This window comes from Coregonus clupeaformis, chromosome 30, assembly GCF_020615455.1.
Source record: "Coregonus clupeaformis isolate EN_2021a chromosome 30, ASM2061545v1, whole genome shotgun sequence".
NCBI classification, from domain to species: Eukaryota; Metazoa; Chordata; class Actinopteri; order Salmoniformes; family Salmonidae; genus Coregonus; species Coregonus clupeaformis.
Window position 1 is genome coordinate 25,079,211 of NC_059221.1, and position 24,376 is coordinate 25,103,586.

General features: G+C 47.2%; 1 protein-coding gene across 10 annotated transcripts in view; it reads right to left on the reverse strand.

Annotated features, from left to right (window-relative positions):
- Positions 1-24,376, reverse strand: part of LOC121546157 (E3 ubiquitin-protein ligase UBR4-like) — a 163,596-nt gene that overhangs the window by 122,952 nt on the left and 16,268 nt on the right. For all 10 annotated transcript variants that reach the window (XM_045209505.1, XM_045209496.1, XM_045209501.1 and 7 more), the window contains exons 8-16: positions 24,202-24,326; positions 23,546-23,605; positions 21,455-21,645; positions 21,149-21,257; positions 20,183-20,320; positions 19,838-19,955; positions 12,898-13,085; positions 7,567-7,723; positions 7,378-7,463 (exon numbers count right to left, since the gene is read on the reverse strand). In XM_045209505.1, the coding sequence (XP_045065440.1) occupies positions 7,378-7,463; positions 7,567-7,723; positions 12,898-13,085; positions 19,838-19,955; positions 20,183-20,320; positions 21,149-21,257; positions 21,455-21,645; positions 23,546-23,605; positions 24,202-24,326 (1,172 nt within the window). The remainder of the gene's footprint in view (positions 1-7,377; positions 7,464-7,566; positions 7,724-12,897; positions 13,086-19,837; positions 19,956-20,182; positions 20,321-21,148; positions 21,258-21,454; positions 21,646-23,545; positions 23,606-24,201; positions 24,327-24,376) is intronic.

The following is a 24,376-nucleotide window of genomic DNA, read 5'->3' on the forward strand; positions in this document are numbered from 1 at the left end:
CCTCATGGCTTGGTTATTGCTCTGACATGCACTGTCAACTGTGGGACCTTATATAAACAGGTGTGTGCCTTCCAAAATCATGTCCAATCAACTGAATTTACCACAGGTAGATTAAAATCAAGCTGTAGAAACATCAAGGATGATCAATGGAAACAAGATGCACCTGAACTCAATTTCGAGTTTCATAGCAAAGAGTCTGAATATTTAAATAAGGGATTTCAGATTTTTATTTCTAAAAACCTGTTTTCTCTTTGTCATTATGGGGTATTGTGTGTACAGTCGTGGTCAAAAGTTTTGAGAATGACACAAGTATTGGTCTTCACAAAGTTCGCTGCTTCAGTGTTATGAGATATTTTTGTCAGATGTTACTATGGTATACTGAAGTATAATTACAAGCATTCCATAAGTGTCAAAGGCTTCTATTGACAATTACATTAAGTTTATGCAAAGATTCAATATTTGCAGTGTTGACCCTTCTTTTTCAAGACCTCTGCAATCCACCCTGGCATGCTGTCAATTAACTTCTGGGCCACATTCTGACTGATGGCAGCTCATTCTTGCATAATCAATGCTCTCTCCAGATGAAATCTTGCGACTTGTGACGGCCGGCCGCCCAACAACCTGCCCGCTTGACCCTATCCCCTCCTCTCTTCTCCAGACCATTTCCGGAGACCTTCTCCCTTACCTCACCTCGCTCATCAACTCATCCTTGACCGCTGGCCATGTCCCTTCCGTCTTCAAGAGAGCGAGAGTTGCACCCCTCCACAAAAAACCTACACTCGATCCCTCCGATGTCAACAACTACAGACCAGTATCCCTTCTTTCTTTTCTCTCCAAAACTCTTGAGCCTGCCGTCTCTAGCCAACTATCCTGCTATCTCTCTCAGAATGACCTTCTTGATCCAAACCAGTCAGGTTTCAAGACTGGTCATTCAACTGAGACTGCTCTTCTCTGTGTCACGGAGGCTCGCCACACTGCTAAAGCTAACTCTCTCTCCTCTGCTCTCATCCTTCTAGACCTATCTGCTGCCTTTGATACTGTGAACTATCAGATCCTCCTCTCCACCCTCTCCGAGTTGGGCATCTCCGGCGCTGCTCACTCTTGGATTGCATCCTACCTGACAGGTCGCTTCTACCAGGTGGCGTGGCGAGAATATGTCTCCGCACCACGTGCTCTCACCACTGGTGTCCCCCAGGGCTCAGTTCTAGGCCCTCTCCTATTCTCTCTATACACCAAGTCACTTGGCTCTGTCATATCCTCACATGGCCTCTCCTATCATTGCTACGCAGACGACACACAATTAATTTTCTCCTTTCCCCCTTCTGATAACCAGGTAGAGAATCACATCTCTGGCAGACATATCAGTGTGGATGTCGGATCACCACAAGCTGAACCTCAGCAAGACGGAGCTGCTCTTCCTCCCGGGGAAGGACTGCCCGCTCCATGATCTCGCCATCACGGTTGACAACTCCATTGTGTCCTCTTCCCAGAGTGCAAAGAACCTTGGCGTGACCCTGGACAACACCCTGTCGTTCTCCGCTAACATCAAAGCGGTGACCCGATCCTGCAGGTTCATGCTCTACAACATTCGCAGAGTACGACCCTACCTCACTCAGAAAGCGGCACAGGTCCTAATCCAGGCACTTGTCATCTCCCCTCTGGATTACTGCAACTCGCTGTTGGCTGGGCTCCCTGCCTGTGCCATTAAACCCCTAGAACTTATCCAGAACACTGCAGCCCGTCTGGTGTTCAACCTTCCCAAGTTCTTTCATGTCACCCCGCTCCTCCACACACTCCACTGGCTTCCAGTTGAGGTTTGCATCTACTACAAGACCATGGTGCTTGCCTACGGAGCTGTGAGGGGAACGGCACCTCCTTACCTTCAGGCTCTGATCAGACCCTACACCCAAACGAGGGCACTACGTTCATCCACCTCTGGCCTGCTAGCCTCCCTACCTCTACGGAAGCACAGTTCCCGCTCAGCCCAGTCAAAGCTATTCGCTGCTCTGGCACCCCAATGGTGGAACAAGCTCCCCCACGACGCCAGGACAGCAGAGTCACTGACCACCTTCCGGAGACACTTGAAACCCTACCTCTTTAAGGAATACCTGGAATAGTATAAAAGTAATCCTTCCACCCCCCCATAATATTTTTTTTTTTAAAAAGTGGTTGTCCCACTGGCTACCATAAGTTGAATGCACCAATTTGTAAGTCGCTCTGGATAAGAGCGTCTGCTCAATGACGTAAATGTAAAATGTCAGAATTTGTGGGTTTTTGTTCGTCCACCCGACGAGATCCACGATCTTGAGGATCGACCACAAGTTCTCAATGGGATTAAGGTCTGGGGAGTTTCCTGGCCATGGACACAAAATGTTGTTTTTGTTCCGAGCCACTTATTTATCACTTTTGCCTTATGGCAAGGTGCTCCATCATGCTGGAAAAGGCATTGGTCGTTACCAAACTGTTCTTGGATGGTTGGGAGAAGTTGCTCTCGGAGGATGTGTTGGTAACATTCTTTATTCATGGCTGTGTTCTTAGGCAGAAATGTGAGTGAGCCCACTCCCTTGGCAGAGAAGCAACCCCACTCATGAATGGTCTCAGGATGCTTTACTGTTGGTATGACACAGGACTGATGGGAGCACTCACCTTGTCTTCATCCGGACAAGGTGTTTTCCGTATGCCACAAACAATCGGAAAGGGGATTCATCAGAGAAAATGACTTTACCCAAGTCCTCAGCAGTCCAATCCCTGTACCTTTTGCAGAATATCAGTCTGTCCCTGATGTTTTTCCTGGAGAGAAGTGGCTTCTTTGCTGCCCTTCTTGACACCAGGCCATCCTCCAAAACTCTTCGCCTCACTGTGCGTGCAGATGCACTCACACCTGCCTGCTGCCAATCCGGAGCAAGCTCTGCACTGGTGGTGCCCCAATCCCGCAGCTGAATCAACTTTAGGAGACGGTCCTGGCGCTTGCTGGACTTTCTTGGGCGCCCTGACGCCTTTGTCACAACAATTTAACCTCTCTCCTTGAAGTTCTTGATGATCCGATAAATGGTTGATTTAGGTGCAATCTTACTAGCAGCAATATCCTTGCCTTTTAACCCTTTTTGTGCAAAGCAATGATGACGGCACGTGTTTCCTTGCAGGTAAACATGGTTAACAGAGGAAGAACAATGATTTCAAGCACCACCCTCCTTTTAAAGCTTCCAGTCTGTTATTCTATCTCAATCAGCATGACAGAGTGATCTCCAGCCATGTCCTCATCAACACTCTCACCTGTGTTAACGAGAGAATCACTGACATGATGGCAGCTGGTCCTTTTGTGGCAGGGCTGAAATGCAGTGGAAATGTTTTTTCCGGATTAAGTTCATTTTCATGGCAAAGAGGGACTTTGCAATTAATTGCAATTCATCTGATCACTCTTCATGACATTCTGGAGTATATGCAAATTGCCATCATCAAAACTGAGGCAGCAGACTTTGTGAAAATTTGTATTTGTGTCATTCTCAAAACTTTTGACCACGACTGAAGATAGTTTAATCAATTTTAGAATAAGGCTGTAACATATCAAAATGTGGAAAAGGGGAAGGGGTCTGAATAATTTCCGAATGCACTGTATATATAAAAATATGGGGCCACCCCTTCAAATGAGTGGATTTGGCTATTTCAGCCACACTCGTTGCTGACAGGTGTATAAAAAAAATCGAGCACACAGCCATGCAATCTCCATAGACAAACATTAGCAGTAGAATGGCCTTACTGAAGAGCTCAGTGTCTTTCAACGTGGCACCGTCATAGGATGCCACATTTCCAACAAGTCAGTTCGTCAAATTTCTGCCCTGCTAGAGCTGCCCCGGTCAACTGTAAGTGCTGTTATTGTGAAGTGGAAACGCCACTGGACTCTGGAGCAGTAGAAACACGTTCTCTGGGAGTGATTAATCCGACGGACAAATCTGGGTTTGGCGGATGCCAGGAGAATGCATAGTGCCAACTATAACATTTGGTGGAGTACGAATAATGGTCTGGGGCTGTTTTGATGGTTTGAGCTAGGCCCCTTAGTTCCAGTGAAGGGAAATCTTAACGCTACAGCATACAATGACATTCTAGACGATTCTGTGCTTCCAACTTTGTGGCAACAGTTTGACGAAGGCCCTTTTCTGTTTCAGCATGACAATGCCCCCGTGCACAAAGTGAGGTCCATACAGAAATGGTTTGTTGAGATGGGTGTGGAAGAACTTGACTGGCCTGCACAGAGCCCTGACCTCAACCCCATCGAACACATTTGGGATGAATTGGAACGCCGACTGCGAGCCAGGCCTAATCGCCCAACATCAGTGCCCGACCTCACTAATGCTCTTGTGGCTGAATGGAAGCAAGTCCCCGCAGCAATGTTCCAACATCTAGTGGAAAGCCGTTCCAGAAGAGTGGAGGCTGTTATAGCAGCAAAGGGGGGGACCAACTCCATATTAATGCCCATGATTTTGGAATGAAATGTTTGACGAGCAGGTATCCACATACTTTTGGTCATGTAGTGTAACATAAATTACCACGTTTTCATGAATTTAATGATGTAATCATCAAACCCATTCAAAAGATTACAGGTGGTTACTTTCACAGGGTATTAGCTTCAGATTACCAGCTACTAAGACACGTGGTAGGTGTGTATTACCAGCTACTAAGACACGTAGTAGGTGTGTATTACCAGCTACTAAGATATGTGGTAGGTGTGTATTACCAGCTACTAAGACACGTGGTAGGTGTCTATTACCAGCTACTAAGACACGTGGTAGGTGTGTATTACCAGCTACTAAGACACGTGGTAGGTGTGTATTACCAGCTACTAAGACACGTGGTAGGTGTGTATTACCAGCTACTAAGACACGTGGTAGGTGTGTATTACCAGCTACTAAGACACGTGGTAGGTGTGTATTACCAGCTACTAAGACACGTGGTAGGTGTGTATTACCAGCTACTAAGACACGTGGTAGGTGTGTATTACCAGCTACTAAGACACGTGGTAGGTGTGTATTACCAGCTACTAAGACATGTGTAGGTGTGTGTATTACCAGCTACTAAGACACGTGGTAGGTGTGTATTACCAGCTACTAAGACACGTGGTAGGTGTGTGTATTACCAGCTACTAAGACACGTGGTAGGTGTGTATTACCAGCTACTAAGACACGTGGTAGGTGTGTATTACCAGTTACTAAGACACGTGGTAGGTGTGTATTACCAGCTACTAAGACACGTGGTTGGTGTGTGTATTACCAGCTACTAAGACACGTGGTAGGTGTGTATTACCAGCTACTAAGACACGTGGTTGGTGTGTGTATTACCAGCTACTAAGACACGTGGTAGGTGTCTATTACCAGCTACTAAGACACGTGGTTGGTGTGTGTATTACCAGCTACTAAGACACGTGGTAGGTGTGTATTACCAGCTACTAAGACACGTGGTAGGTGTGTATTACCAGCTACTAAGACACGTGGTAGGTGTGTGTATTACCAGCTACTAAGACACGTGGTAGGTGTGTATTACCAGCTACTAAGACACGTGGTAGGTGTGTATTACCAGCTACTAAGACATGTGTAGGTGTGTATTACCAGCTACTAAGACACGTGGTAGGTGTGTATTACCAGCTACTAAGACACATGGTAGGTGTGTATTACCAGCTACTAAGACACGTGGTTGGTGTGTGTATTACCAGCTACTAAGACACGTGGTAGGTGTGTATTACCAGCTACTAAGACACGTGGTAGGTGTGTGTATTACCAGCTACTAAGACACGTGGTAGGTGTGTATTACCAGCTACTAAGACACGTGGTAGGTGTGTATTACCAGCTACTAAGACATGTGTAGGTGTGTATTACCAGCTACTAAGACACGTGGTAGGTGTGTATTACCAGCTACTAAGACACGTGGTTGGTGTGTGTATTACCAGCTACTAAGACACGTGGTAGGTGTGTATTACCAGCTACTAAGACACGTGGTAGGTGTGTGTATTACCAGCTACTAAGACACGTGGTAGGTGTGTATTACCAGCTACTAAGACACGTGGTAGGTGTGTATTACCAGCTACTAAGACACGTGGTAGGTGTGTATTACCAGCTACTAAGACACGTGGTAGGTGTGTATTACCAGCTACTAAGACACGTGGTAGGTGTCTATTACCAGCTACTAAGACACGTGGTAGGTGTGTATTACCAGCTACTAAGACACGTGGTAGGTGTGTATTACCAGCTACTAAGACACGTGGTAGGTGTGTATTACCAGCTTCTAAGATACGTGGTAGGTGTGTATTACCAGCTACTAAGACACGTGGTAGGTGTGTATTACCAGCTACTAAGACACGTGGTAGGTGTGTATTACCAGCTACTAAGACACGTGGTAGGTGTGTATTACCAGCTACTAAGACACGTGGTAGGTGTGTATTACCAGCTTCTAAGATACGTGGTAGGTGTCTATTACCAGCTACTAAGACATGTGTAGGTGTGTGTATTACCAGCTACTAAGACACATGGTAGGTGTGTATTACCAGCTTCTAAGATACGTGGTAGGTGTGTATTACCAGCTACTAAGACACGTGGTAGGTGTCTATTACCAGCTACTAAGACACGTGGTAGGTGTGTATTACCAGCTACTAAGACACGTGGTAGGTGTCTATTACCAGCTACTAAGACACGTGGTAGGTGTGTATTACCAGCTACTAAGACACGTGGTAGGTGTGTATTACCAGCTACTAAGACACGTGGTAGGTGTCTATTACCAGCTACTAAGACACGTGGTAGGTGTGTATTACCAGCTACTAAGACACGTGGTAGGTGTGTATTACCAGCTACTAAGACACGTGGTAGGTGTGTATTACCAGCTACTAAGACACGTGGTAGGTGTGTATTACCAGCTACTAAGACACGTGGTAGGTGTCTATTACCATCTACTAAGACACGTGGTAGGTGTGTATTACCAGCTACTAAGACACGTGGTAGGTGTGTATTACCAGCTACTAAGACACGTGGTAGGTGTGTATTACCAGCTACTAAGACACGTGGTAGGTGTCTATTACCATCTACTAAGACACGTGGTAGGTGTGTATTACCAGCTTCTAATACACGTGGTAGGTGTGTATTACCAGCTTCTAAGACACGTGGTAGGTGTGTATTACCAGCTACTAAGACACGTGGTAGGTGTGTATTACCAGCTACTAAGACACGTGGTAGGTGTGTATTACCTTAAAAAGGTGCTGTAAACTAAAGCCTATATTCTGCGTAACATGCACAAACACATTGTTAAGCATAACAAAAGTGCAGGATATTATCAGAAATTGGAATGGAGTGTAATATGAGATTGAATAATATAAAGTTAAAGCATTAAATAGCCTACCTGCAGGGCTGGAGAGGGCAGGTCTGACGTCACCAGGGTGTGGTTGAAGTGGTACAAAGCAGAGGCAAACTCTTCATCTGAGGAACCTGGGGGGGAGGGGGAGACATTAGACCTATTACTAGTAATAATAAATATCCATAGCAAATCAAAATAATAATATGATAAGCACCGTCTTTTATTCCAACCAACCTTTGACGTCTTTGTCGACGTCCTTGATGATGCTGGCCAGCGTGGCCATGTGTTGTTCTGTCAGGGAGACAGACAGGTAGTTCCTGATGAAGTTATTCCTGGACTTCAACATGGAGGTGGTGATGAAGTTCAGGATGCTGGAGGCCAGGCTCAGGAACTGCAACAGAAACAAGGCAGCCGCAGGAATAGATCAGTTAAACATACCCTCGTTAGGTACACCCATCTGGTACCGGGTCAGACCCCTTCGTCTCCAGAACAGCATGAATTATTATTTCGGGCATTCTGCAAAAGGTGTCGGAAACATTCCAAAAGGGATGTTGGTCCATGCTGACGCCACGGCATGGAATAAAATGCTAATTAATTATTTAAAAATCATACAATGTGATTTTCTGGATTTTTGTTTTAGATTCCGTCTCTCACAGTTGAAGTGTACCTATGATAAAAATTACAGACCTCTACATGCTTTGTAAGTAGGAAAACCTGCAAAATCGGCAGTATCAAATACTTGTTCTCCCCACTGTATATACACATACACACACACCTACTCATTCCAGGGTTTTTCTTTATTTTTACTATTTTCTACACTGTAGAATAATAGTGAAGACATCAAAACTATGAAATAACATATGGAATCATGTAGTAACCAAAAAAGTGTTAAACAAATCAAAATATATTTTATATTTGAGATTCTTCAAATAGCCACCCTTTGCCTTGATGACAGCTTTGCACACTCTTGGCATTCTCTCAACCAGCTTAACCTGGAATGCTTTTCCAACAGTGTTGAAGGAGTTCCCACATTTGCTGAGCACTTGTTGGCTGCTTTTCCTTCACTCTGCAGTCCAACTCATCCCAAACCATCTCAATTGGGTTGAGGTCGGGTGATTGTGGAGGCCAGGTCATCTGATGCAGCACTCCATCACTCTCCTTCTTGGTAAAATAGCCCTTGCACAGCCTGGAGGTGTGTTGGGTCATAGTCCCACTAAGCCCAAACCAGACGGGATGGTGTATCGCTGCAGAATGCTGTGGTAGCCATGCTGGTTAAGTTTGCCTTGAATTCTAAATAAATCACAGACCGTGTCACCAGCAAAGTACCCCCACACCATAACACCTCCTCCTCGATGCTTTACGGTGGGAAATACACATGCAGAGATCATCCGTTCACCCACACCGCGTCTCACAAAACCATGGCAGTTGGAACCAAAAATCTCCAAAAGGACAAATTTCCACCGGTCTAATGTCCATTGCTTGTGTTTCTTGGCCCAAGCAAGTCTTTTCTTCTTATTGGTGTCCTTTAGTAGTGGTTTCTTTACAGCAATTCGACCATGAAGGCCTGATTCACACAGTCTCCTCTGAACAGTTAATGTTGAGATGTGTCTGTTACTTGAACTCTGTAAAGCATTTATTTGGGCTGCAATTTCTGAGGCTGATAACTCTAATGAACTTATCCTCTGCAGCACAGGTAACTGTGGGTCTTCCATTCCTGTGGCAGTCCTCATGAGAGCCAGTTTCATCATAGCGCTTGATAGTTTTTGCAACTGCACATGAAGAAACTTTCAAAGTTCTTGAAATTTTCCAGATTGACTGACCTTCATGTCTTAAAGTAATGATGGACTGTCGTTTCGCTTTGCTTATTTGAGCTGTTCTTGCCATAATATGGACTTGGTCTTTTACCAAATAGGGCTATCTTCTGTATACCTTGTCACAACTCATTTGGGTTCCTGGATCCTTTCACAGCATTATAAGGCTGCGTTGAGACAATGACTTAGCATTGACCCAAGCCCAGCTCAGCTAATCCCTACCATTGTGACGCAGAGTTGTCAAAATGCTTCAGCAAATGTATATTACACCAGGGGCATCGGTAGACAATATAAGTAACCTAATTTGTGTCCCTCTAACTGCCCTGAATGCCTCTGCTGATCCTACAGCTATTGTATGCAGTAATCATGTGCCTAAGAACCAGATTTATACTGTTAGCACTGAGCCGGTGTGCCTGAGGAAAGACACTGTGTGCAGCTCACCCTGCACTAACATAAAGAACATGACCACATCTACTGCTGCTAAGCTTCCCAGTAAAGCAATAAAAACAAGTAAGCATCACAGAAGAAAGGTGCTCAAAATAGCCCACGTTAACATATGTAGCTTAAGAAACAAGGTTCATGAAATCAATAATTTGCTAGTAACAGATGACACTCATATTCTGACTATCTCTGAAACTCACTTAGATAATACCTTTGATGATACAGTGGTAGCAATACAAGGTTATAACATTTACAGAAAAGTTAGAAATGCCAATGGTGGAGGTGTTGCTGTTTATATTCAGAACCACATTCCTGTGAAGATTAGAGAGGACCTCATGTTAAATACTCTTGAAGTAATATGGCTACAGGTTCATCTGCCTCACCTAAAGCCCATTCTGGTGGGAAGCTGCTATAGACCACCAAGTGCTAACAGTCAGTATCTGGATAACATGTGTGAAATGATTGATAATGTACAGTTGAAGTCTGATGTTTACATACACTAAAGGTTGGAGTCATTAAAACTAGTTTTTCAACCACTCCACAAATTTCTTGTTAACAAACTATAGTTTTGGCAAGTCGGTTAGGACATCTACTTTGTGCATGACACAAGTAATTTTTCCAACTTAGGCATGACATGCCAGCAACAACTGCTGACACTACACATCCAAGCATATCTGACCAAATTATGAAAGACAAGCACTGTAATTTTGAATTCAATAAAAGTGAGAGTGGAAGAGGTGAAAAAAATGATTGTTGTCTATCAACAATGACAAGCCACCGGGGTCTGACAACTTGGATGGAAAATTATTGAGGATAATAGAAGAAGATAGAGCCACTCCTATTTGCCATATTTTCAATTTAAGCCTCCTAGAATGTGTGTGCCCCCAGGCTTGGAGGGAAGCAAAAGTCATTCCGCTACCTAAGAATAGTAAAGCCCCCTTTACTGGCTCAAATAGCATGTTACCAACCCTTAGTAAACTATTAGAAAAAATGTATACAACAGTAGCTAAGATGTGGGGGGAAGTATGTCCATAATAAAGCGCTGCTCTACCTTCTTAACAGCACTATCAACAAGGCAGGTCCTACAGGCCCTGGTTTTGTCACACCTAGACTACTGTTCAGTCGTGTGGTCAGGTGCCACAGAGGGACTTAGGAAAATTGCAATTCGCTCAGAACAGGGCAGCACGGCTGGCCCTTGGATGTACACAGAGAGCTAATATTAATAATATGCATGTCGATCTCTCCTGGATCAAAGTGGAGGAGAGATCGACTTCATCACTACTTGTGTTTATGAGAGGCGTTGACATGTTGGGTGCACCGAGCTGTCTGTTTGAACTACTGGCACACAGCTCCTGAGTGGCGCAGTGGTCTAAGGCACTGCATCGCAGTGCTAACTGTGCCACTAGAGATCCTGGTTCGAATCCAGGCTCTGTCGCAGCCGGCCGCGACCGGGAGACTCATGGGCGGCGCACAATTGGCCCAGCGTCGTCCAGGGTAGGGGAGGGAATGGCCGGCAGGGATGTAGCTCAGTTGATAGAGCATGGCGTTTGCAACGCCAGGGTTGTGGGTTCGATTCCCACAGGGGGCCAGTATAAAAAAAATATATATTCACTAACTGTAAGTCGCTCTGGATAAGAGCGTCTGCTAAATGACTAAAAATTTAAAAATACCCCACAAGACATGCCACCAGAGGTCTCTTCACAGTCCCAAAGTCCAGAACAGACTATGGGAGGCGCACAGTACTACATAGAGCCATGACTACATGGAACTCTATTCCACATCAGGTAACTCATGCAGGTAGTAAAATTAGATTTAAAAAAAAAAAGATTTAAAAAACACCTTATGGAACAGCGTGGACTGTGAAGCAACTAACATAGGGGCCCGAGGGCACACAGTGTGTTGTGAAATCTGTGAATGTATTTTAATGTTTTTTAAATTGTATGAACTGCCTTAATTTTGCAGCAGCTAATGGGGATCCATAATAAATACAAATACAAACTGATTGGCTCAAACGCATTAAGGAGGAAAGAAATTCCACAAATTAACTTTTAAGAAGGCACACCTGTTAATTGAAATGCATTCCAGGTGACTACCTCATGAAGCTGGTTGAGAGAATGCCAAGAGTGTGCAAAGCTGTCATCAAGGCAAAGGGTGGCTACTTTGAAGAATCTCAAATATAAAATATATTTTGATTTGTTTGACACTTTTTTGGTTACTACATGATTCCATATGTGTTATTTCATAGTTTTGATGTCTTCACTATTATTCTACAATGTAAAAAAAAAAAGTAAAAATAAAGAAAAACCCTTGAATGAGTAGGTGAATGACTGGTAGTATATATCATTGTGTTTTTCACACCCCTTTTTATCCCCAATTTCGTGATTACGATCTTCTCTCGTCGCTGCAACTTCCCAACGGGCTCGGGAGAGGCGAAGGTCGAGTCACGCGTCCTCCGAAAACATGACCCGCCAAACCACGCTTCTTAACACCCGCCCGCTTAACCCGGAAGCCAGCTGCACCAATGTGTCAGAGGAAACACTGTTCAACTGACGACCGAAGTCAGCCTGCAGTCGCCCGGCCCGCCACAAGGAGTCGCTAGAGCGCGATGAGCCAAGTAAAGCCACTCAGGAGGCCACTAAAGAAGGATTTTTATCCTTGAGACATGGATTGTGTGTGTGTGCCTTTCAGAGGGTGAATGGGCAAGACAAAATATTTAAGTGCCTTTGAACGGGGTATGGTAGTAGGTGCCAGGTGCACCGGTTTGTGTCGAGAACTGCAACCCTGCTGGGTTTTTTCACGCTCAACAGTTTCCCGTGTGTATCAACAATGGTCCACCACCCAAAAGACCAGCAAACTTGACACAACCGTGGGACGCATTGGAGTCAACATCCCTGTGAAAGGCTTTCGACACCTTGTAGAGTCCATGCCCCAACGAATTGAGGCTGTTCTGAGGGCAAAGGGGGGGGGGGTGCAACTCAATATTAGGAAGGTGTTCCTAATGTTTTGTACACTCAGTGTATATAGGTTGATACCGGCAAGGTGCATAGTTTACATTACAAAATACATTGGTTGCATTCCAATTATCTACCCTTCACCCAGAAGTTTGCACTCTTTCACTCCCCTTCATGCATTGGATTGGTGGCAAGGAGAGATTTTCCACTATATTCCTTCCACCAGTCCATTCTTTTTAAAACTATGAAGGAATGTTACCAGCGGACACTTTGGAAGAAGTGTACAGAATCGGACCACAGCCGTTACCTACATATTGTTTAATTTTCAAGTCCATGTGTGACATAACACCACAATGCCTCACCAGCTCGGGGTCCTTGCGTCCGGCCAGGATGTTCCCGTTCTCTCCAGCGTTCTGCTTGGAGGGGCTCTTCAGTCTGGGAGAGGTCTCCAGGGGCGGGGGTGGGGGAGGTGGTGGTGGGGCCACCTTTTCTTTAGTGGGGGAGATGGTCTCCTCGAACCACAGGCCCAAAATGGGCTCGCTGTCGTCATCTGGAATAGGACGGGTAGGACACAAGATGTTACATAGAAGGTCATGTCTCAGGGTTTAGCATGCCATCTATCCAAAGCACTGCATCTATAACCACGTCCTAGGGCAACTCTCTCATTTAGCCTTTTAGAAATGACAAAGCTCTCAGTATAGTGATGCAGGTCTTTAGACGGTGTACACATGAAATTGTCATTCAGAACTTAAATCTGCAATGTTACATTCCCTTCTGCGCGACTATCAAATAAAAACATTGCCACCTGCAGGTAGAAAATATCCGGATAAAAATAAATATCCTATTAATCACATTGGCTACGCATGGCCTGTCTGCAAAAAGAAACACTGTATCAACTATTAACTTGGATCCAGCCCATGCTAGCAAACTTGCAACATTGTATAAAATATTCTGGGCCTTCAGAGTTTCCTGCGCCAGTGAGCTCGGGACAGACACAGCTGTAGGCTATTTGATCAAGACATAAGTAGTAATCTGGGAGGCCTATTTTATGACGTTGCCACTGGATCAGAGCATGACATTTTTCCCTTTCACACTGAGTGGTTATGGAAAGGGAGAGAGAGCTGGAAAGATTTTACAAACACATTGGGGAACTATTGTCATTCTCAATGGATGTAAAAACAGACTGTTTGCGGTGAACATTACTTTGAGAAGCACCACAGCTCATTAGTGGTGGTGCGTTAAGCCAATCAGAAATACTATCAGATCCACATTTTGTTACGTTACAGCCTTATTCGAAAATTGATTACATTGGGGGTTTTATCTCAATCTACACACAATACCCAATAACGACAAAGCAAAAACAGGATAAGACATTTTTGCAAATGTATTAAAACAAAAAAAACGGAAATATCAAATTTACCTAAGTATTAAAGACCCTTTACCCTTTGTTGAAACACCTTTGGCAGCGATTACAGCCTCGAGTCTTCTTGGGTATGACGCAACAAGCTTGGCACACCTGTATTTGGGGAGTTTCTCCCATTCCTCTCTGCAGATCCTCTCAAGCTCTGTCAGGTTGGATGGGGAGCGTCGCTGCACAGCTATTTTCAGGTCTCTCCAGAGATGTTCGATCGGGTTCAAGTCCGGGCTCTGGCTGGGCCACTCAAGGACATTCAGAGACTTATAGCGAAGCCACTCCTGCGTTGTCTTGGCTGTTAGCTTAGGGTTGTTATTCTGTTGAAAGATGAACCTTCGCCCGAGTCTGAGCGCTCTGGAGCAGGTTTTCATCTAGGATCTCTGTACTTTGCTCTGTCCATCTTTCCCTCGATCCTGACTAGACTCCCAGTCCCTGCCGCTGAAAAACATCCCCACAGCATGATGCTGCCACCACCATGCTTCACCGTAGGGTTTCCTCCAGATGTGACGCTTGGCATTCAGGCCAAAGAGTTCAATCTTGGTTTCATCAGACCAGAGAATCTTGCTTCTCATGGTCTGAGAGTCTTTAGGTGCCTTTTGGCAAACTCCAAGCGGGCTTTCATGTGCCTTTTACTGAGGAGCGGCTTCCGTCTGGACACTACCATAAAGAACTGATTGATGGAGTGCTACAGAGATGGTTGTCCTTCTGGAAGGTTCTCCCATCTCCAAAGAGGAACTCTGGAGCTCTGTCAGAGTGACCATCGGGTTCTTGGTCACCTCCCTGACCAAGGCCCTTCTCCCCCGATTGCTCAGTTTGGCCGGGCGGCCAGCTCTAGGAAGAGTCTTGGTGGTTCCAAACTTCTTCCATTTAAGAATGATGGAGGCCACTGTGTTCTTGGGGCGCTTTAATGCAGCAGAAATGTTTTGGTACCCTTCCCCAAATCTGTGCTTCGACACAACCCTGTCTCGGAGCTCTACGGACTATTCCTTTAACCCCATGGCTTGGTTTTTGCTATGACATGCACTGTCAACTGTGGGACCTTATATAAAACAGGTGTGTGCCTTTCCAAATCATGTCCAATCAATTGAATTGACCAAAAGTAGACTCCAATCAAGTTGTAGAAACATCTCAAGGATGATCAATGGAAACAGGATGCACTGGAGCGAAATTTCGATTATCATAGAAAAGGGTCTGAATACTTATGTAAATAAGGTATCTTTTTTTATTTTGAATATATTTGCTTACATTTTGTAAAAACCTGTTTTTGCTGTGTCATTATGGGGTATTGATTGATATAGATGTTGTATTTTTATTTAATCCATTTTAGATAAGGTCATGGGGAATTGACACACATTAACAATCAAATGCAAATAAGTCACACAATTAAGTTATGAAACAATGAATGTGCACAAATTGGTGAGAGAGACGTGCATTACACATCTTAGACACACTCCCCTTCTTGGACTGTGCCATCCTCGAGGCCTCCGCAGTGGATTAGTCTTAGCCTCCGCAGTGGATTAGTCTTAGCCTCCGCAGTGGATTAGTCTTAGCCTCGGCAGTGGATTAGTCTTAGCCTCGGCAGTGGATTAGTCTTAGCCTCGGCAGTGGATTAGTCTTAGCCTCGGCAGTGGATTAGTCTTAGCCTCGGCAGTGGATTAGTCTTAGCCTCCGCAGTGGATTAGTCTTAGCCTCCGCAGTGGATTAGTCTTAGCCTCCGCAGTGGATTAGTCTTAGCCTCCGCAGTGGATTAGTCTTAGCCTCCGCAGTGGATTAGTCTTAGCCTCCGCAGTGGATTAGTCTTAGCCTCCGCAGTGGATTAGTCTTAGCCTCCGCAGTGGATTAGTCTTAGCCTCCGCAGTGGATTAGTCTTAGCCTCCGCAGTGGATTAGTCTTAGCCTCCCGCAGTGGATTAGTCTTAGCCTCCGCAGTGGATTAGTCTTAGCCTCCGCAGTGGATTAGTCTTAGCCTCCGCAGTGGATTAGTCTTAGCCTCCGCAGTGGATTAGTCTTAGCCTCCGCAGTGGATTAGTTCCCTAAAACGGGCGCGAATCAGACAGGTGTCTCATGTTCCATAAAAAAATTAAATAATTGCTACAGTTCGACTAAAAACTATCTCGGTCGAGCAACAGCCTATCGACCAAACAATCGACCAGTAGACTAATTGGGGTCAGCCCTAATTGCCCGAGAACTTTTGATGCCAACATAAAACCCATTAAAATTCTAGATCTCTTGCAGAACTCCGTATATCTATTGCTCTGGGTGCTTCTACTACACGCTTGGGTGGTGCTGCCACAGTTCAAAATCGAACTTTATTGTGATGCAATAAATAAAGCAAATGAACCAAGACTGTGAAGTGGGAACTATGGTGTGGCCTGAGGGACAGAATGCTAGCTCTCACAGCCCTCGTGATAGGAGATGAGAAGTGAAGTAATGCAGAGAGGAGAGAAATAATGGAACACAGACAAAGAGAGAGACAGACAGACACAGAGAGACAGAGGGAGACAGACAGAGACACAGACACAGAGAGACAGACAGAGAGACAGATAAAGACAGACAGACAGAGAGAGACACATAGAGAGAGACCGAGACAGACAGACAGACAGAGGGAGACAGACAGAGACAGAGAGACAGAGAGAGAGACACAGAAAGAGAGAGAGACAGAGAGAGAGCTGAGCAAAGAAAATAGTCCCCTCGTCCAGCTGGTTCTGGGGCAAAATCGACAGTACTCCATGGCAAACTATTTGACCATGGTTACTGATCAAAACCTTAGAAAAACCTTGACAAAGTACAGGCTCAGTGAGCACAGCCTTGCCATTGAGAAGGGTAGACACAGGAAAACCTGGCTCCCTGTAGAGGAAAGGCTGTGCAACCACTGCACCACAGCAGAACCTGAGACAGAGCTGCATTTCCTGACACCATTTAAAAAATATAAAACAATGAGTCATTTCCTCAAGTTTGAAACCCTTATTCAAGGTTTCAAAGACCTCTCTGATGAGAATAGGCTACCCGTCCTGTTGGGGGAGGACGCAGAGAGCTGTGGGTTGGCAGGATAGGCTGCCTGTCCTGTTGGGGGAGGACTCAGAGAGCTGTGGGTTGGCAGGATAGGCTGCCTGTCCTGTTGGGGGAGGACGCAGAGAGCTGTGGGTTGGCAGGATAGGCTGCCTGCCCTGTTGGGGGAGGACTCAGAGAGCTGTGGGTTGGCAGGATAGGCTGCCTGTCCTGTTGGGGGAGGACTCAGAGAGCTGTGGGTTGGCTGGATAGGCTGCCTGTCCTGTTGGGGGAGGACGCAGAGAGCTGTGGGTTGGCAGGATAGGCTGCCTGTCCTGTTGGGGGAGGACGCAGAGAGCTGTGGGTTGGCAGGATAGGCTGCCTGTCCTGTTGGGGGGAGGACGCAGAGAGCTGTGGGTTGGCAGGATAGGCTGCCTGTCCTGTTGGGGGAGGACGCAGAGAGCTGTGGGTTGGCAGGATAGGCTGCCTGTCCTGTTGGGGGAGGACTCAGAGAGCTGTGGGTTGGCAGGATAGGCTGCCTGTCCTGTTGGGGGAGGACTCAGAGAGCTGTGGGTTGGCAGGATAGGCTGCCTGTCCTGTTGGGGGGAGGACTCAGAGAGCTGTGGGTTGGCAGGATAGGCTGCCTGTCCTGTTGGGGAGGACGCAGAGAGCTGTGGGTTGGCAGGATAGGCTGCCTGTCCTGTTGGGGGAGGACTCAGAGAGCTGTGGGTTGGCTGGATAGGCTGCCTGTCCTGTTGGGGGAGGACGCAGAGAGCTGTGGGTTGGCAGGATAGGCTGCCTGTCCTGTTGAGGGAGGACGCAGAGAGCTGTGGGTTGGCAGGATAGGCTGCCTGTCCTGTTGGGGGAGGACGCAGAGAGCTGTGGGTTGGCAGGATAGGCTGCCTGTCCTGTTGGGGGAGGACGCAGAGAGCTGTGGGTTGGCAGGATAGGCTGCCTGTCCTGTTGGGGGGAGGACGCAGAGAGCTGTGGGTTGGCAGGATAGGCTGCCTGTCCTGTTGGGGGAGGACGCAGAGAGCTGTGGGTTGGCAGGATAGGCTGCCTGTCCTGTTGGGGGAGGACGCAGAGAGCTGTGGGTTGGCAGGATAGGCTGCCTGTCCTGTTGGGGGAGGACGCAGAGAGCTGTGGGTTGGCAGGATAGGCTGCCTGTCCTGTTGGGGGAGGACGGAGAGAGCTGTGGGTTGGCAGGATAGGCTACCTGTCCTGTTGGGGGAGGACGCAGAGAGCTGTGGGTTGGCAGGATAGGCTGCCTGTCCTGTTGGGGGAGGACGCAGAGAGCTGTGGGTTGGCAGGATAGGCTGCCTGTCCTGTTGGGGGAGGACTCAGAGAGCTGTGGGTTGGCAGGATAGGCTGCCTGTCCTGTTGGGGGAGGACGCAGAGAGCTGTGGGTTGGCAGGATAGGCTGCCTGTCCTGTTGGGGGAGGACGCAGAGAGCTGTGGGTTGGCAGGATAGGCTGCCTGTCCTGTTGGGGGAGGACGCAGAGAGCTGTGGGTTGGCAGGATAGGCTGCCTGTCCTGTTGGGGGAGGACGCAGAGAGCTGTGGGTTGGCAGGATAGGCTACCTGTCCTGTTGGGGGAGGACGCAGAGAGCTGTGGGTTGGCAGGATAGGCTGCCTGTCCTGTTGGGGGAGGACGCAGAGAGCTGTGGGTTGGCAGCGTGCTACATTGCTGCTTGCCATAAGGTGAGGGACAGTGTCTGACAGACCAACCAACCAACATGTCCTCAATGCCACTGTTATTGTTATTGTTCAATGGTTATTTTGACCCTTGATTATTGTTGTTACTGTTGTCCCGTTGACAATATTGATTATTATTATTTTTATTATGTTAATATTGTAAATGTATCACTTAATCTCCAAAGTATGCTTTGGCAATATGTACATGCAATAAAGCAAATTGAATTGAATTGAGAGAGACAGAGAGACACAGAGGCAGCGAGACAGAGAGACAGAGAGACACAGAGGCAGAGAGACAGAGAGACACAGAGGCAGCGAGACACAGAGACAGAGAGACACAGAGACACAGAGACACAGAGGCAGAGAGGCAGAGAGGCAGAGAGGCAGAGAGGCAGCGAGACAGAGAGGCAGAGAGGCAGAGAGATAGAGAGACAGAGAGACACAGAGGCAGCGAGACACAGAGACAGAGAGACACAGAGACACAGAGACAGAGAGACAGAGAGACAGAGAGACACAGAGACACAGAGACAGCGAGACACAGAGACAGAGAGACAGAGAGAGAGAGAGGCAGAGAGACAGAGAGACACAGAGACAGAGAGACAGAGAGACAGAGAGACAGAGAGACACAGAGACAGAGAGACAGAGAGACACAGAGGCAGCGAGACACAGAGACAGAGAGACAGAGAGACACAGAGGCAGCGAGACACAGAGACAGAGAGACAGAGAGACACAGAGACAGAGAGACACAGAGGCAGCGAGACACAGAGACAGAGAGACACAGAGGCAGCGAGACAGAGAGACAGAGAGACACAGAGACACAGAGACAGCGAGACAGAGAGACACAGAGGCAGCGAGACAGAGAGGCAGCGAGACAGAGAGACAGAGAGACAGAGAGACAGAGAGACAGAGAGGCAGCGAGACAGAGAGGCAGCGAGACAGAGAGGCAGCGAGACAGAGAGACAGAGAGGCAGAGAGGCAGAGAGACACAGAGACACAGAGACACAGAGGCAGCGAGACACAGAGACAGAGAGACAGAGAGACACAGAGACAGAGAGACACAGAGGCAGCGAGACACAGAGACAGAGAGACAGAGAGACACAGAGACACAGAGACAGAGAGACAGAGAGACACAGAGGCAGCGAGACACAGAGACAGAGAGACACAGAGGCAGCGAGACAGAGAGACACAGAGGCAGCGAGACAAGTACCTTGGCTGCTGTCCTCCTCTGTGCTGCTGAAGTCGTCTTCATAGTAGGTGTTGGAGTCTGTGGAGGCACTGGCGTCACTGCTGACAGAGCCTTTCCTCTGGCGCTGCAGGACACAGGCCTGGGAGGAAGAGGGTGGGGGGGGTAACAACAGTCAATACAGGCCTACTACAAGTTGTTTTGACCAACTGAGACCATACAGTAGTAAAAACAGTTGGTCTGGCAATAATGCTGCAGTCTATGATGTTGAATCTGGACGACTGCCCTTTGACCCCTCTCTATTTTCTCTGATCTGATCAATAAAATATAATAAACGTATATATCATTTTAAACAGTTTTGGTAAGTACCTTCTTGTATGAGGTGGAGAGCAGGTTGAACAGCAGGTTGGTAAGGGGAACAGAGTCTAGGAGTCTCTGAACCCTCTGGGTGGAGGTGCTCTGGGCCATGATGTTGAGCTCTGCTGGGGGCCCGTCACTGGCCCAACCCTGGGGAGAGAGAGAGACTGGAGCTTCACTGGGTCTTTCACACAGGAATAAACTTAGCACAATATGAAAACTGGATTTAATTGATGAATCTATCATATGCATAAGAAAGAGCTTGTCTAAAAAGTGTGATGTGTTTTCAATAGAAAGTACTAGAGATTTACACTTGTGTGCCCCTAAAGCAGTGTGAGGACTGAGGCGTGTGCCCCTAAAGCAGTGTGAGGACTGAGGCGTGTGCCCCTAAAGCAGTGTGAGGACTGAGGCGTGTGCCCCTAAAGCAGTGTGAGGACTGAGGCGTGTGCCCCTAAAGCAGTGTGAGGACTGAGGCGTGTGCCCCTAAAGCAGTGTGAGGACTGAGGCGTGTGCCCCTAAAGCAGTGTGAGGACTGAGGCGTGTGCCCCTAAAGCAGTGTGAGGACTGAGGCGTGTGCCCCTAAAGCAGTGTGAGGACTGAGGCGTGTGCCCCTAAAGCAGTGTGAGGACTGAGGCGTGTGCCCCTAAAGCAGTGTGAGGACTGAGGCGTGTGCCCCTAAAGCAGTGTGAGGACTGAGGCGTGTGCCCCTAAAGCAGTGTGAGGACTGAGGCGTGTGCCCCTAAAGCAGTGTGAGGACTGAGGCGTGTGCCCCTAAAGCAGTGTGAGGACTGAGGCGTGTGCCCCTAAAGCAGTGTGAGGACTGAGGCGTGTGCCCCTAAAGCAGTGTGAGGACTGAGGCGGGTGCCCCTAAAGCAGTGTGAGGACTGAGGCGTGTGCCCCTAAAGCAGTGTGAGGACTGAGGCGTGTGCCCCTAAAGCAGTGTGAGGACTGAGGCGGGTGGCTGGGTTTGTTACTTACTGCACTGACCCGGTGCAGAGCCTCCACCTGCAGGTCCTGGAACAGGGAGGTGAGCAGCTTGATGGCGTGGTTAGCCAGGATCACCGACAGGACACCAAAGCCTTGGTGTCTGAGAGGAGAGAATAGAGAAATACATTAAGTTTGTTTCTCTTTTGGATAAATATTAACCTCAGAAAACCAGAACCAAATGTTGATTTGATTATGGGGGAGGAAGTATTCAAATCTGAACTAAAGGAATCAGGAAGATTGTCTTAACCCCTCTGCGAAAGCCTGCCCCTCCCCCCCCCCCGGCGGGTAGCTACCCACCCTTTGGCAGGGCCCAGTTTAGGGGACCCGGCTCCGTCCTTGGCGCGGGTGCCGATGTCTCGGACCCTGAGGGCGGCCAGAGGGTCCTTCTCCTTGCCCTTGTCAGCCAGGGCTGTGGGAGTCAGGTTGACGATCAGGTACAAGCTGTTCAGCAGACACCACGCTCCCAGCAGCTGGAAGTTCTGGTATTGCTGGAGGACACATTTCACAACTATGTTTTAAGGACTTAGCAGACGCTCCTCTTCAGAGACTTACAATCAGTGCATTTAACTACTCTAAAAACAACCACATATCATACCTACCCTAAACAACCACATATCATAACTACCCTAAACAACCACATATCATAACTACCCTAAACAACCACATATCATAACTACCCTAAACAACCACATATCATAACTACCCTAAACAACCACATATCATAACTACCCTAAAACAACCACATATCATAACTACCCTAAACAACCACATATCATAACTACCCTAAAACAACCACATATCATAACTACCCTAAACAACCACATATCATAACTACCCTAAACAACCACATATCATAACTACCCTAAAACAACCACATATCATAACTGCCCTAAACAACCACATATCATAACTACCCTAAACAACCACATATCATAACTACCCTAAACAACCACATATCATAACTACCCTAAACAACCACATATCATAACTACCCTAAACAACCACATACAGTACATGACCAAAAGTATGTGGACACCTGCTCGTTGAACATCTCATTCCAAAATCATGGCCATTAATATGAAGTTGGTCCTCCCTTTGCTGCTATAACAGCCTCCACTCTTCTGGGAAGGCTTTCCACTAGATGTTGGAACATTGCTGCGGGGACTTGCTTCCATTCAGCCACAAGAGCATTAGTGAGGTCGGGCACTGATGTCGGGCGATTAGGCCTGGCCGCAGTCGGCCTTCCAATTCATCCCAAAGGTGTTCGATGGGGGTTGAGGTCAGGGCTCTGTGCAGGCCAGTCAAGTTCTTCCACACCGATCTCAACAAACCATTTCTGTATGGACCTTGCTTTGTGCACGGGGGCATTGTCATGCTGAAACAGGAAAGGGCCTTCAACCAAACTGTTGCCACAAAGTTGGAAGCACAGAACCATCTAGAATGTCATTGTATGTTGTCGCATTAAGATTTCCCTTCACTGGAACTAAGGGGCCTAGTCCAAACCATGAAAAACAGCCCCAGACCATTATTCCTCCTCCACCAAACTTTATAGTTGGCACTATGCATTGGGGCAGGTAGCGTTCTCCTGGCATCGGCCAAACCCAGACTCATCTGTAGGACTGCCAGATAGTGAAGCGTGATTCATCACTCCAGAGAACGCGTTTCCACTGCTCCAGAGTCCAATGGCGGCGAACGTTACACCACTCCAGCCGACGCTTGGCATTGCGCATGGTGATCTTAGGCTTGTGTGCAGCTGCTCGGCCATGGAAACCCATTTCATGAAGCTCCCGACGAACAGTTATTGTGCTGACGTTGCTTCCAGAGGAAGTTTGTAGTGTTGCAACAGACTCTTTTTACGCGCTACGCGCTTCAGCACTCGGCGGTCCCGTTCTGTGAGCTTGTTTGGCCTACCACTTCGCGGCTGAGCCGGTGTTGCTCCTAGACGTTTCCACTTCACAATGACAGCAATTACAGTTGACCGGGGCAGCTCTAGCAGGGAAGAAATTTGATGAACTGACGTGTTGGAAACGGTGGCATCCTATGACGGTGCCACGTTGAAAGACACTGAGCCATTCTACTGCCGATGTTTGTCTATGGAGATCGCATGGCTGTGTGCTCGATTTTATACACCTGTCAGCAACGGGGTGTGGCTGAAATAGCCAAATCCACTAATTTGAAGGAGTGTCCACATACTTTTGTTCATGTAGCGAATTTATATGCTTAAGAATGACACTTCCGGTTTTGCCATGAAACACTGGGTTACCCGGGAGATAAGTGATTTATTCTCGAGATGGCACATTGGTGAAACCCTAGTTAGGACTACACCCATCAGACAGCAGGTACAGTATCTAGCTACACAGATGAGGACAGGGTTGATCCACTAGTCACCTCTCCTCCAGCTCTGCGGGAGCTGCTGATGGCCTGGCCGATCAATTCATAGATGTCCAGCTGAAAACACACAGACAGAGAGAGAGAGACAGAGAGAGAGAGACAGAGAGAGAGAGAGAGACAGAGACAGAGAGACAGAGACAGAGACAGAGACAGAGACAGAGACAGAGAGAGACAGAGAGAGACAGAGAGAGACAGAGAGAGAGAGAGAGAGAGAGAGAGAGAGAGAGAGAGAGAGAGAGAGAGAGAGAGAGAGAGAGAGAGAGAGAGAGAGAGAGAGAGAGAGAGACAGAGAGAGAGAGAGAGAGACAGAGACAGAGAGAGAGAGAGAGAGAGAGAGAGAGAGAGACAGAGAGAGAGAGACAGAGAGAGCAATCAAAGGTTTTGCAAACCAAAAGCAGCCAAAATGTACCTGTTAATAGAATATGTTTTGTTACCTTCTGATTCTAAAAGATTAGCTGGAAGGGGTGAACTGATGTCATTTTTCGCTAACTGATCAGATTACTGAGAACATTTTCCTCTCTATATTAATAAATACATTTTTTCCTGATAAAATCGATACAAGCACTAGAGCGTCATATCAGTACAATACAGAGTACTACTACATACACAACTGGTGCACCCTAACGACTAGGTACAATATCGGTGTTACTTACACATTTCTGTACGATGGTAGCCGCGTCATTTTCATAGTCCTCCTCTTTGGTGCCGGTGGAGGCTGTGCGGAGCTGCAGGCCGCTGCCAACCTGCAGGATGGCCATGCACGTGGCAACGCTCACGCCTGGAGGAGAGGAGGAGGAGTTAACCCCAAGATTAGAGGCAACAGGGAAA